At 55.2% G+C, this 12,217-nt stretch overlaps 7 protein-coding genes across 7 annotated transcripts; all 7 read right to left on the bottom strand.

Moving 5' to 3' along the window:
- Window positions 1-317: 317 nt before the first annotated feature.
- DQ04_03731080 (hypothetical protein) lies at window positions 318-740 on the bottom strand (the record flags this gene model as incomplete). Its single annotated transcript, XM_009313076.1, has 1 exon — window positions 318-740. The coding sequence occupies one exon, from the start codon at window positions 738-740 to the stop codon at window positions 318-320; it is 423 nt and encodes a 140-aa protein (XP_009311351.1).
- Window positions 741-1,235: 495 nt separating this feature from the next.
- On the bottom strand, window positions 1,236-2,132 carry DQ04_03731070 (CAAX prenyl protease 2; the record flags this gene model as incomplete). Its single annotated transcript, XM_009313075.1, has 1 exon — window positions 1,236-2,132. The coding sequence occupies one exon, from the start codon at window positions 2,130-2,132 to the stop codon at window positions 1,236-1,238; it is 897 nt and encodes a 298-aa protein (XP_009311350.1).
- Window positions 2,133-2,399: 267 nt separating this feature from the next.
- DQ04_03731060 (kinesin) lies at window positions 2,400-5,375 on the bottom strand (the record flags this gene model as incomplete). The annotated part of the gene is made up of 1 exon (XM_009313074.1): window positions 2,400-5,375. One exon carries the CDS (start codon window positions 5,373-5,375, stop codon window positions 2,400-2,402), a length of 2,976 nt encoding a protein of 991 aa, XP_009311349.1.
- A 245-nt stretch (window positions 5,376-5,620) lies between these two features.
- On the bottom strand, window positions 5,621-7,303 carry DQ04_03731050 (putative nucleolar protein; the record flags this gene model as incomplete). The annotated part of the gene is made up of 1 exon (XM_009313073.1): window positions 5,621-7,303. One exon carries the CDS (start codon window positions 7,301-7,303, stop codon window positions 5,621-5,623), a length of 1,683 nt encoding a protein of 560 aa, XP_009311348.1.
- A 197-nt stretch (window positions 7,304-7,500) lies between these two features.
- Window positions 7,501-8,643, bottom strand: DQ04_03731040 (hypothetical protein; the record flags this gene model as incomplete). The annotated part of the gene is made up of 1 exon (XM_009313072.1): window positions 7,501-8,643. One exon carries the CDS (start codon window positions 8,641-8,643, stop codon window positions 7,501-7,503), a length of 1,143 nt encoding a protein of 380 aa, XP_009311347.1.
- A 288-nt stretch (window positions 8,644-8,931) lies between these two features.
- Window positions 8,932-9,666, bottom strand: DQ04_03731030 (PIF1 helicase-like protein; the record flags this gene model as incomplete). Its single annotated transcript, XM_009313071.1, has 1 exon — window positions 8,932-9,666. One exon carries the CDS (start codon window positions 9,664-9,666, stop codon window positions 8,932-8,934), a length of 735 nt encoding a protein of 244 aa, XP_009311346.1.
- A 759-nt stretch (window positions 9,667-10,425) lies between these two features.
- Window positions 10,426-12,189, bottom strand: DQ04_03731020 (protein kinase; the record flags this gene model as incomplete). The annotated part of the gene is made up of 1 exon (XM_009313070.1): window positions 10,426-12,189. The coding sequence occupies one exon, from the start codon at window positions 12,187-12,189 to the stop codon at window positions 10,426-10,428; it is 1,764 nt and encodes a 587-aa protein (XP_009311345.1).
- Window positions 12,190-12,217: the final 28 nt, after the last annotated feature.

The following is a 12,217-nucleotide window of genomic DNA, read 5'->3' as shown; positions in this document are numbered from 1 at the left end:
TCTGCTTCGGCTTGCGCAAAATCTCGGCGCGGGGCGCGGCGGCCTCCAGGAAGCGCCGCCGTTTTCTTTCCGCGAATTTGGCGGCAGACCGGCTTCTGTTTTGGAGGCGCCTGGGTGTTTTTGGGGTTTGCCGCGGCGCTGGTGGGGCTTGAAAGGCCGTGGTTAAAATTTGGCCGTTCTTTAAGGCTGCGTGTTGCTGGGGTGGAAATGGTTGAATTAAGAAAATGTCAGGTGCAGAAGCCTGCCGGAAGACCCCCTTGTACGAAACTAAGTTGTGGTTGGATTTCTCGAAAACCCCCGTGGAATAACAAAGCTTTCTAAAATGTGTAAGGCATGCCGATCTTCAGTGTGGAACGATTGCGTGTAGATGGCCGTCCGGTTTGAACGCGCTGCCGGGCGCGGGGGGAATACTGCAAGCATTCCCATGGCAATGCTCGCCAAACCCCGCCGTGGCGCGAGGGAAGCCTGCCCCCTTTTTTTTTTAAAAAAAGAAAGAAGGATGCCCAGAAGCCAACAAAGTTCATCTCCTGCATGAGTTTTGGTGCCGCGCGGCTTTCCGCACGCAGACGGCTGTGGGAATCTGTGGGCGTGAGTGTTGTGGGGGGTTGAAAAAGAGAATTTCTCGTGGCGGGCTTGGCGGGGAACATTCCCTTGAAGGCGTGGTGGTTTCCCAAGGTCGGCGCTCCGCGGGAAACCCTTGGGTGACAGAACTGGTCAAACACGCGATGAAAAGCAAGCATCTGATCGTTGAAACCCCGAAGGGAAGAAAGGGTACACCACAGGCTTCTCCCCTTAGGGGGCAGTGTCCATATGACGCGAACTCGCTCGCACGTCCCGCGGGACGCTTTGGAAAGGAGACCAGCGCGGGGGGCGCACGATTTTCCACTTGCGTGCGTGTTTGCCTGTTTGGGGCCGCCCCGCGTTGCGGGTGGTGGTGGTGGCGGCTGGCTGGTGTGGTGGGCGGGGCGTCGCGGCGCCAAGGGTCATCTCTTGTGTTTTTGCTGTCTGGGCCTAAAAAACCGGTATCTCCGAAGGGCAAAATGGGGAAACAAGGCGCTTCTCCTTTTCGCTTTCCTTTTCCCTCATATGCACTTTTTTATCTTTTGTTTTTGATCATTGTATATATATAACCCGTTTTTGTGTTTCTACAGCAAAAAGAAGGAAAAGCGTCCTCAATTCTTCAACGTTTTTTTTTTGTTTTGGTTGGTTTGTTGTTGTCTCCGATCCCTCTCTCTTTACCGCCGCCTTATCCCCGCAACAATCAGGGCCCAACCAACCACCCCCGCAACATAAACAGCTGCGTACGCAAGCCGTGTTCGCCCTTGGCCCTCCCTTACAAATCCAAACGGAGGCGCTCCCATAATGTTGCATATCGAATGGGAAAGAACAACGGCCAGGAGGTTTCTCCTGCACACTGTCGTATAAAAGTACCCACCAAGCAGGCCATATGCTAGCGAGCAGGCGCACACACCAGCAAGCTTTCCTGCAGCCCGCTTCCAGTAGATGATTGCGTCGGCGTCGGGTTCACCACATTCGACTGCCTCCAAGCGTTCTCCAACAGCAAAGGAAAATATGTGATGTGTGTGGGAAAGCGAAAACAGTACAGAGGAAATAATGATAGACGATGTTGTTGAGTGCTCCTTAAGAATTTGCAGAAGCAATGCCCGGAAGAACACTTCCTCTCCCAGGGGGCATACCACAATGTCGCGGAGTTCAAGAACTGGGTCATCGAAACGGAAGCACGAAAGGCCCTCTTCCATAAGAGGCCCACTAAACAACACCAACGTCGCCACTCCGGCTGCCAAAACGGTCGCCGCCGATTGCGCAAAGGTGTCCTCCGAAAAAATTAAGCGGTGCACTACCGCACTTCCCCAAGCTAGATTCTCGTTTTCGGGTTCCAACCGCAGGAGGTACTCGAGGAAGAGCAAACTCACAGCGATGTTGCCAACAAATGACACTAGCCGTCGCCGTATCGTTGCATGGTCATTGCGATTCACACGATGTGGACCGTCTTCGGAGGCCTTCTTGAGGTCCTTTAGGCACAGCCAAGCGAAGCGGCGCTCTTTTGGCCACGCATAAAAGGAGCCAATAAACCCACCGCAGAGAATGACACAGAGGCCTATGTCACCCATCTCCAAGAGAGGCCAGGGAGAAGAGACTCTACACACAGAAGGCGCAGACAAAAAAAAAAAGAAAAACAACAAAAGGATGCAAAAAAAAAAAACCAAAGAAAACTCAAACACACCAATCAAATACAAAAAAAAATGCAAGATATACGCCATAAAAAAACAAAAGGAACAGTGTGTATCGGAAGAACAGCAACAACAACGAAACAAGAAACAAATGGACCACGGAGTGGAGCACCGAGACGCCCAAACCCGCCGTGCACCCTGCGCATTCTACAAAACTTCCTCCGCCAGGGCAAGTGCGACGCGGAACACGCCTGTCTCGTCCGTCTCCGCAACCATCTGCTGGAAGCAGGCGGCAGTGTTGAGAGGTCTCTCTGCCATACATGTGGCGCGCAACAGCATCGCCACTGGTTTTCGGCTATCGGCGGAAAAACGCTGCGAGATGCCGTCTCGGTGCCACACATCCCACAACACCGTGGTGTCACGCAGTACAAGCCCTGCTGGGTCCTCCTCCACCTCACTCGGTGAGGCGAGTGCGGTGACGAGTTGCGCAAGTGTCTTGCACGTCTCACCAGCGGGCTCCGGCGAGGGCTGTTGTGCTGAGTCGTGACCCGCGGAGGATGGGCACAAAACACGCTCAATCGCCAAGGCAGCGCAGAGACACGTCTCGATTTCCCCGACGTGGCGCATTGCGATGGAGTACGTCGTAGTGAGGCTTTCGACACCGGGGAAAACACCCTCCGTCTGCACTGCATTCTTCAGGCATGCCGCGATGGCATCCCCTTTTCTCCGAGCATACGCAGCCATGGCTGGATTGCCTTCAATGGAGCGATGAGAAAGCATGCGGTGCACTGCGTTGCTAAAGTTCGCGTGCACCGTCTCGAGGAGGAGGTCAGTGTCGGTAAGGTCCTTCTCCATCCAGCGGAGGACGAGTCGCGCCTGTTCATGCGGCACAAATGACCGCGTAATAATCTCCGCTGGTGGCCGTGGTTTAGCCTGGCTCCACAACGGCCACCACACATTCGCCGAGCCGTTATCGGAGTGGCGCCGCATCCGCTCCGACAAATAAGTGTCATCATCGTCGTCGTCGTCGTCGTTCTTGTTGTTATGGTCCCTGGAATTGCGCTTTTTCTTCTTAACTGTGGGCGAGACGAAGTCACGTGGGCTGTACCATTGAATAAAGTCTGGAAATCGAACCACACGCCCCTCATGTGCTCGGTTGGCGTAGAGAAATAAACACATGTCATTGAAGAGTCCTTCACTCTGAATCAGCGCGCGAGTTTGTTGTCCCGCCGATGCCGTACCAAGATTCTGCAGTTCCTGTGCCTTTAGCAACAACACGTCCGAGGTGCATGGTGGTATAGGGAGGGCCTGCGGCTCCACCAATGGTTCACCATTGGTGATGAGGCGTTTCCGTGGTGATGCCACACCAATCCCCATGGTCTCACACGGGCCTGCTGACACCTCGCCTCTGCTGTGCGAGGCAGCATCGTCCGTCTCATCCTCCCAACCATCAACCGACGACTTCGCCGAAGTAGGCGCATTCTCACAAAGCATTCGTTTCGCACAATACGAAACCAGCTGTAATTTTTGAACCAACAGAGGCATTCCATGATTGATTTCCTCAACGGCTGGAAGACCAATAGATTCAATGAGTTGCCTCAATGAATGTCGCCTTTCACCTCCACCTTCAAGGAGAATTGTGAGGCGGTCCACCACCAGGTTCCACAGGGCGCGTACATCTGCAACTTCAATTCGATTAGCACACATGTATGCAAAACGGCACAAAATTGTCCCAGGAAAGTACACATTGCGGATGTCTGCCTTGACAGGCTCACCCTCTACCTGGTGCTTCGTCAGTCGATCAATAAGAGTCGCCTGCTTGCATACACTCACTGAGTGATTGTATACAATTTCATCAGCTATGATAGTAAGAGTCGCTGGCATCCTCTGCGGGAGCCGCAATTTTTCTCCCGAGGAGATGTGCTCCATCACCATATAGACATGCTCTGAAATCCCTCTGCACGCGGTGTGACTAAGTTCACACTCTTTTTTTGGATGCGCCACGGCCCGGAGTGTTAATTTATTCCGTAATATTTTTTCATCTGGTTCAAATGGGTTCAAGTTGGAGCTACGCTTTCCATCTTCGTGAACCTCCATATCATGCAGCTGGCTCCAATGAAAAGAGAAATCCACACCTTGCAGTGGTGCGGTGCCGGTGCCGAAAGGGAACGTCGTCGGTCCAGCAGACAGCAGCATAGTTTCGTTTTCAAGCTCGAGAACGTCACGCCACACCAACGTGGTTCCTGCACGCCCATCAGTGTGGGACACTTGGCTCTGCGCGTGGTCCAGTTGAAACCGCCGTGGCACCGTCAATCGAAATGTCCGCTGCAGCGAAACACAAATGCCATCAAAGACATCCCGGCGGACGCGACTCTGCGGCCCAATCTGCAACTGGAACATGTCAAGGTAGTCGGAAACATTTTGGCACCACTCCTGTGGGCTCACATACGCGTTACACTGAAATCGGTACTTCACTACAGGCTGTGAAATGACACGCTGCAGCGTCCATTCTTCTCTCTCACTCTTTGCGGCCACACCTAGCATGGATGCTGGTGACACACCCGTGAAGGCGAGTTGATAGTGATCCCCCACCGAAACAAAACATGGCGCTGTGCCATCTGCATAAAAAAATGGCGAAGTGTTGAAGGAGGGGTCGCTCTTGAACCGTAGCGAGAATGGGCCGCGCATCACACGTGCCACCGCTGTTGTGAGAAGTGAAAGGTAATAGGAAGACTCACTAACATGGTAAGACGACGCTGTTGTAGTGCCCCGAGCAAGGAAGAAAATAGGAAGGGCAAAGAGACGGGCAATAGGGTGCCACATCTTCCGCTGCTGCTGCTGCTGAGTGTCACATACGTGAATTTCTACAGCGATACCCTCGTTATCGTCTTGTGATGTGCACCCTTCCCCCTGGCCGCGCTTACAACCCACAATGAAGTTACGCCCAAATACCATACTCAGGTTGCTCCTGTCGGTGGGCTGCGAATGATGCCGGTCCACCGGATTCACAAGAAACTGCTGGAGTTCTGGACGCGTGCGGAACTCATTTACAAGATAGCGTTCAATATCCCCCACAACCTCTTCAAAATATGTGTTACAAGAGTAATCCTCAATCTCAAGGGGTAGCTCCTCGTCTTCTCCTTCCAGCATCGTCACCTCCGCATCATCGCCGCCTGCGCCCATGAATCCACTACACCCTCAGGCTGTATCAAAAGTGTAGGTGTATATGAGTGCGCGCCTCTCTGCAGACCTGTACGCCGCTTCTTTTCCCCCTGTTCCATGGGGACGTTGTGGAAAAGAACAACAACAACGAAAAAACAACAACAACAAAATAAAGAAGAGACACAAACGCTGGCTACCAAACACACACCAGCATGGAGCAACTCCGTCTCTTCTTCACAATGTGCACCCCCCTCTGCCACTCAGAGTCAAGGCCTCCCGCGTTCGCAGAGAAAAACAGCCACAAAGAATCCAACGCCATCTTCCTCATCCACTGCATAACCTGGCATAAACCGCAGCAGCATCAACGGGTCTTCTTCCCATGCATTACCTCCCTCCTTCACCATCTTCTGTTTATCCTCGTCCCTCACATTATATTCAGCTAATGTACGCTGACCGATACGAAGTTCGTTGCGACGCTGTGCCTCGTTGATTTCAGACTGAAGCAAAAAACGACGGCCATCGGCGAAGTTTGTAGTGCTGAGAGAACACAACCGTCTGTCGTGCTCCGTCTTGGCCCGTGCAAGCCGCAGGCAGGGATACGTGTTGAGGGCCCACAACACGTTGGCCTCATTCTCGTCGAGGGTGATGGTGCAGGTGCTATACACCAGCACAGACATCCCCTCACGCCGTAGCATCTTTACACATGTGTCAAACAACTTGCGTTGGTAGTCTGCTGAGTCACGTATCCCTTTAACGGTAGTAGCGTGTGGGCTCAGTTTGGGCCGTAGTCCCATGCCGGTGCACGGCGGGTCCAGTAGAATGCCGTGAAACTCACACCCGCCGTCCATCACATTCTGAAGTTTGTTGACATCCCCGCAGAAGGGCCGCACGACACGTTGCACAAAGGATGCCCCAAGGTGGCGTTCCAGAAGATTGAGAAGCCGCTGGTATCGAGTCGGACTGCGCTCACAACAAACTAGAGTGAAGTCCGGACCCTTCCCCTTTTCCTCGTCCTTCTCCCTGTTACCATTCTCACAGAGAGAAGTCCCCTGAACCCGTTCATTCAGCAGAGAAAGGAGAAGGCTTGCCTTGCCGCCTGGCGCCGCGCATGCATCCAAAAAATTTAGGGGCTTCTCGCCCTGGAAGACGTCATCACCGAGCTGCCTCAGAAGAACCTCAACAGCCGCCATGCTCGAGTAGTTCTGCAGGAAGAAGACGCCACCCTCCACTGAGTTTCTTGTCACTGTTGCGTCGTCCGCCACAGCCTTGAGAAGCTGCGACAACAGTGACTTGGAGGGCTGCCCCATTGGCGTCCACTCCGTCCGTACGGCCACACCGCCCTTCTGCTGGCTCTGAAGGATCGCTCGACGACTCATCAAGGCAGTCCCATAGCCCACACACACCAACAGTCCGTCACCACCCTCTTCTTCACCAGAAACCGAATTTTCCGTTTTGGCAGGTCGAAGCTGCAGAGCGAGGCAGACGCGTTGGCCACAAACCACAGAACCCAGGATGGAGGAAACTCCAGGGGCGAACACATCACTTCCTCGAAGAACAGCCTCGGCACAACCCACATTTACCACAACTATTGGTACGCATCCCTCGGCAGTGATCTCAAGAGTTGACGCTGCTGCAGCATCTGCCTCTGCTGTCCCCTCCGTCACTGGCGACACAGTTAAGCAATACGGCATCCCCCAATCATCCAGGAGATCGGCGCGAAAATGCGGGTGTCCCTGCAGCTTCTCGACTGCCTCGCGTGCTTGTGCCTCCAGGCCAAGCGTTCCCGCCCCCACAAAGCGGAGGTTCGTGGTACGTGGCGGAGACGCAAAGAGAGAGGTGCGTGACGGACTGAACCCAAGTGGTGTGAAGACAGTGGATTGGACGTACTCCTGCGTGGCCGGGGCGGCGTAGCTGTAGGAGTTCGCTGCAAACTTCAGGAGCGACACCATGTGAGATTCACAGCTCCCTCTGTCCCGCCATCACGCGTGTGGGTATGAAACAGAGGGGTTGAAGGAGATAAAGAAGAAAAAGCAAGGTTTTTTTTTATGTGTTAAAAAGATATTTGGTCAAAGCACTCACACGCAAACGAAGCATACAAACACACAGAGAATCTGAGTGGGAAGCTGTGCCACATGCAAGCTTGTATCTATGCGAAAAATCCCCGAGCACCAGCGGGCTCATAGCGGCCTGTTTTCGCGCAGAGAAAATAGCTCCGCACATGCACGTCACCTTCAGGGACAGATGTGCAGCCACTGCCAGCGCCAGCCGCGGCGACATCCCCACGCTGTGGATGCCCGGAGGACGGGGAGGGTGCCCCCAACGAGTCGTCGATAACGAGACCACTGCTGGTGTCTTGAGCCGTGCAGGAGCCATTCCCCTCCAGTTTTTCAGCAGCCGACACCACAGAGTCATTTACCTGTAGAATGGCACGCCTGGCACGCGGTGGCGTCGCCGTTTCGGCTACAGTTTGTACTACCGCTGTCATCTCTTCCTCATGAGGCATTTCGATGGAAGACGGCGATGGCTGCTGCTGCTGCTGTTGTTGTTGTTGTTGCGCACACGCAATTAATCCCGGACTAACCACTGGAGGAGCGGCAGTCCGTACAGGTGAGCTCATGGCGAGCCGAATCTCCTCTGAGAAACCGCGCGTTGGTGTCGCACCGTTTGTGGCTGCCGGCTGGCCCTCGTCCTCCCTCTGCCTCTTGTGGCCGCCGTGCAATGGCGCCTCTACCGCAAATCGCCCCACACTCGCCCAGAAGGCGGGCTGGTCCTGCTGCCGCAGCAGAAACTCACCTGGAGCCTCCTCCTTCTTCTCGTGCTGATCCGACGCTTGCCGCATGTACGCGACGACGGCGTTCCCCATGAGGTCCAGCAGCCGAGCAAATCGTCGCGTCTCAAGGCGGCGGGTCAGGTGCGACAACTCGTCAGCCATCGCCTCGCCGATGCATGTGAGGCCATCCCCTTCGCGCAGCACGGCGGCGATGCGTGTATACGCGGCGGCGGTCTCCTTGGACGCGATGAGTAGCTCCGGTGCGGTGCGGAGGACGTACCTCGCACAGTACGTGTTGATGGCGCCCTTCAGCGCAGCGTTGAACGTTTGCTCACGCGTGACGAGCCACCGGATGGCGTCCTCGTACGATGCGATCAGCGCGTCCGCTACCCGCCGGCAGCAGCGGTCGCCGCGGACGAGGTCTCCGTAGATGAGATCTACGAGCAGCTCAACAATCTGAAAGGACTGACGCCTTCGCTCGCCATCGTTCTGCGGCTCACTTGCCGTGCCAGCCTCCATTCTGTGCGTGGTGTGTGCGTCGGTGCTTGGCAGCCTTTGCTCCCCTCCCCCACTCTCTACACACCACACCACTTCCAACAACGCTATGTTTTTCTTCCTCCTTCGCAGGACAGGGGTGCGTGAAGAAAAAATCTTAGAAGTACCGCCTGCTGTCGTGGCTTCTTTTTTAAAACCACCACAAAGGACACGGTAGCAAGAGCAGCAACAGCAGCAGTAACAACACTGACGGTAACCATAACACACCACAAGAAGAAAAACAGACTTTATCCCCACATTCTCGTTTCACTATTAAATCCCCAGATGCTCCACAGCGTATGCTGTCTGAGCGGTCAGAAGCTTGCCGTACTTGTCCGCGCACCACAGCGTCACTCGCTCTGCTGTGGAATCCTTTGCCAATCCATCGAACGGCTGTATGACGTAGTACAGACGAAGCACCGCCTGACGACTGCCATCAGCGGCAGCCTCCAGCGAGACACCTATGGACTCAGACTCGTAAGTCAAGATTGCTTCCCTGTGACGTTTATCTGGTTGTTCTTGTTGTTGTTGCACCCGCAACAGGCTTGCATACCATTCGCCGTAGGATAGCTCTTGGCTACAAGGCTGCTGATTTAGCACGGCTTGACGACGCTCCTCCGCGAGGGTGCGTCGTCCTGTTGATCTCCAGCAGAAGTACGCATCGGACAGGCGCCGACGCTCCATGAAGGCCGATGCGGTCACCTCCACACGCATAAAGAAACCCGACAGCAGCGCGTGCAACACGTAGAGTGACGCGTCCATGTCGCGGTGCTTGAGTGCGTCCCGCACACCCGCGGTGGGAACAATGACAGGTACTTCATAGGCGCACATCAGACATGGAACGCCCTCATTCCGTGTCCTCGCTGCCACATCGCGGCAGTACGATGATACAACGAGTGGGTCCGTCACAACGACGTGGCGCACCTTCCTGCTGGTGTATGCGGTCCACCCCACCGCACCGAGGAGTGGAATACCAAGCGCGGCACCGACGGCTCGCAGAGCTGCCATGATTACACTCTCCTTCCACGCCCCCTCTCTCCGCCTTTTTTTTTTTTCGTTTTGCACTGTACCGCCTTCATCGTCCCCAAAAGAAAGAAGTACGCAAAGAAGACAGCACANTTTTTTTTTTTCGTTTTGCACTGTACCGCCTTCATCGTCCCCAAAAGAAAGAAGTACGCAAAGAAGACAGCACATCCCATAATCGACACCATGACAGTCAGCTCCCGAATCGAATTAAGGGGGCCTTCACATCTCATTCGCTATTCGTCTTCTTGTGGCTGCAGTAGCGACTCCACAAGGCCACCGAGATTGACACGTGGCACGACCTCATCCATTTGTTTGAAAACAATTCTTTGGCATGGACTTTTGATTTGTATCATTCTGTTTCTTTACCCAGTTTCCTCGTCAGAGGGACGAAGGCTGTGGCTAAACAAACAGACCCCCACACAGACACACACAAACATGGCACGCCAGTGTAGCGAGTAACACACCGAGGGAGCAACCATCCGCCATACAGCCATGGCCGACGCTCANACAGACACACACAAACATGGCACGCCAGTGTAGCGAGTAACACACCGAGGGAGCAACCATCCGCCATACAGCCATGGCCGACGCTCGTCTTGCAAATAATCAAACAACTGATATAGACGCACGCACGCACGTACGTACAGATACACACACACACATACTGTCCAAAACTAAGAGGGAAGGTAGAAAGAAAGAGAGAGAGAGAGAGAGAGAGAGAGAGAACACCGAAAGTGTCACTCACTCGTCCACAATTTTGACGTAGTCAGTCTGCACACCCCGGTCCACTGTGTTTGGTCGCCGTCCCCGCAGGGTTCCACGGAGTCCAGCAGACGTGAGACGCTTTGACTCCTTCGTCTTGTATTGCAGCATCAGCGGCACCTCCACCACGGGCGATTGTGGACACTCCGTTTCCTCCTCGTTGCGAGTCGGACTTCCCCTCCGCGACCGCGTAGTGGGTGTGGTGTGCCGCACCCAATCCACGCGAAATGTGCGTGTGTCTTCCATGCTATACTGATCCGTGGAGTCTGCTGCCTCTTCCGCCGCGGCTGTCGGAAGGATATCCGAGGAGAGGTTCGCCTTTTCAAAGCTCTGCAGGATTGTTCGCACCACCGTAGACTTCAATAACTCCTTGCAGGTCGGACGCTTTGCTGGGCTTCGGTGCAGCATAGCGCGAATGAGCTGCACCATCTCCGGTGGACGGGTGCGCGGCGCATGTTTTTGTACATCGAGGAGCACCTCGCCATTCGGCAGGTGGTCAGGCAGAGTCCTGTCACAGGCGAGGTAGTGCAGAATCATACCAAGAGACCACACATCTGTCGCTTTGGTGTGTGTGTGGATGTACTCACTGTCATGCCCCGGTGCACACTCAAAAAGCTCTGGTGCCATGTATTCCATCGTCCCTGTACCGCCAGTACGCTCGTAGGATAACTCACCAAGGAGTGTGGCGGTGCCGAAGTCACTCACGAGCACACGCGGCGGCTTTTCGCGCCGTCCTGTGAGCAGCAGATTCTGCGGCTTGAGGTCGCGGTGCAGGATATTCTTCTGGTGCAGGTGGGAAACCCCCGCCAGGGCGCTGAGGAAGAAGTACCAGACCGCAATTGTTGGCAGCGCCGTGCCGTGCTGCTCAAGATAAGAGTCGAGCGATCCCAGTGTCGCGTACTCCATCAGTATAAATAGGCACCGCACCGGTGGCCCAAAGTCGGCGATCTGAGCTATATCCACCCAGCTGTGGTTGTACTCCACGACGTTGGGGTGTCGCTTCACCTCCTCGAGGATGCGCACCTCGTGCAGGACTTTGTGCAGATACTCCGTGTTGTCACCGACGGGTATTTTCTTGAGTGCAAAGAACCCAAGCGGCGCACCCTCCATAACGTGCTGGCAGAGATACACACCGCCAAAGGTGCCGTTGCCAAGTTTCTGTATCTCTCGGAAGTAGCGCTTGTAGTACCCGCCGCTGCCGTCATCGCTCGCCGCACGGCCCCCGTGGGTGGCCATCCCATTGCCGGACGCACCAGCCCCATTCCCCTCCGCACCTACCTCCTCTTCTTCTTCGTTGTTGCAGGGCCTAGAGTGCTGCTGCGCCGGAAGAGGTGACTCTGTCGGCGGCAACGTCATCTCTCGAGGCTGCGAAGAGGGGCTATCACAAATAGTCAGACGTGGCGTCTGCGTTTGCACCAAGGCGCGGAAGTACTGCGGAGTGAAGTGCTGCTCGCTGGGGGGTGACGGCACATCACCCATTTCATTCGTGCCCAGTGGGCGGTAGCACGTCGGGCATACATTCGACGTGGCCAGTGCCCCGTACGGGGAGTGCTGCTGCGGCGGGACGATGTACGGCGCGACGCTGTGCTGCGCCACCCGCAGCTCCCACTGCGACGGGACAATCGCCAGCTCCCCGCAGGCCGGCGGCGACGAAAGCGCCCCGGGCAGGTCGACGTGGGTGGCTTCACTAATGCCCTGGCTGCAGTTGTCCAGCGGTGGTGGCAGCCGCTGCGATCCTTTCATTCACCAAATTTCCTGTTTTTTTTTTTTT

The sequence above is a fragment of the Trypanosoma grayi genome (genome assembly GCF_000691245.1).
Source record: "Trypanosoma grayi strain ANR4 Tgr_373_V1, whole genome shotgun sequence".
NCBI lineage: Eukaryota > Euglenozoa > Kinetoplastea > Trypanosomatida > Trypanosomatidae > Trypanosoma > Trypanosoma grayi.
This window is presented reverse-complemented; position numbering and strand designations above follow the sequence as displayed.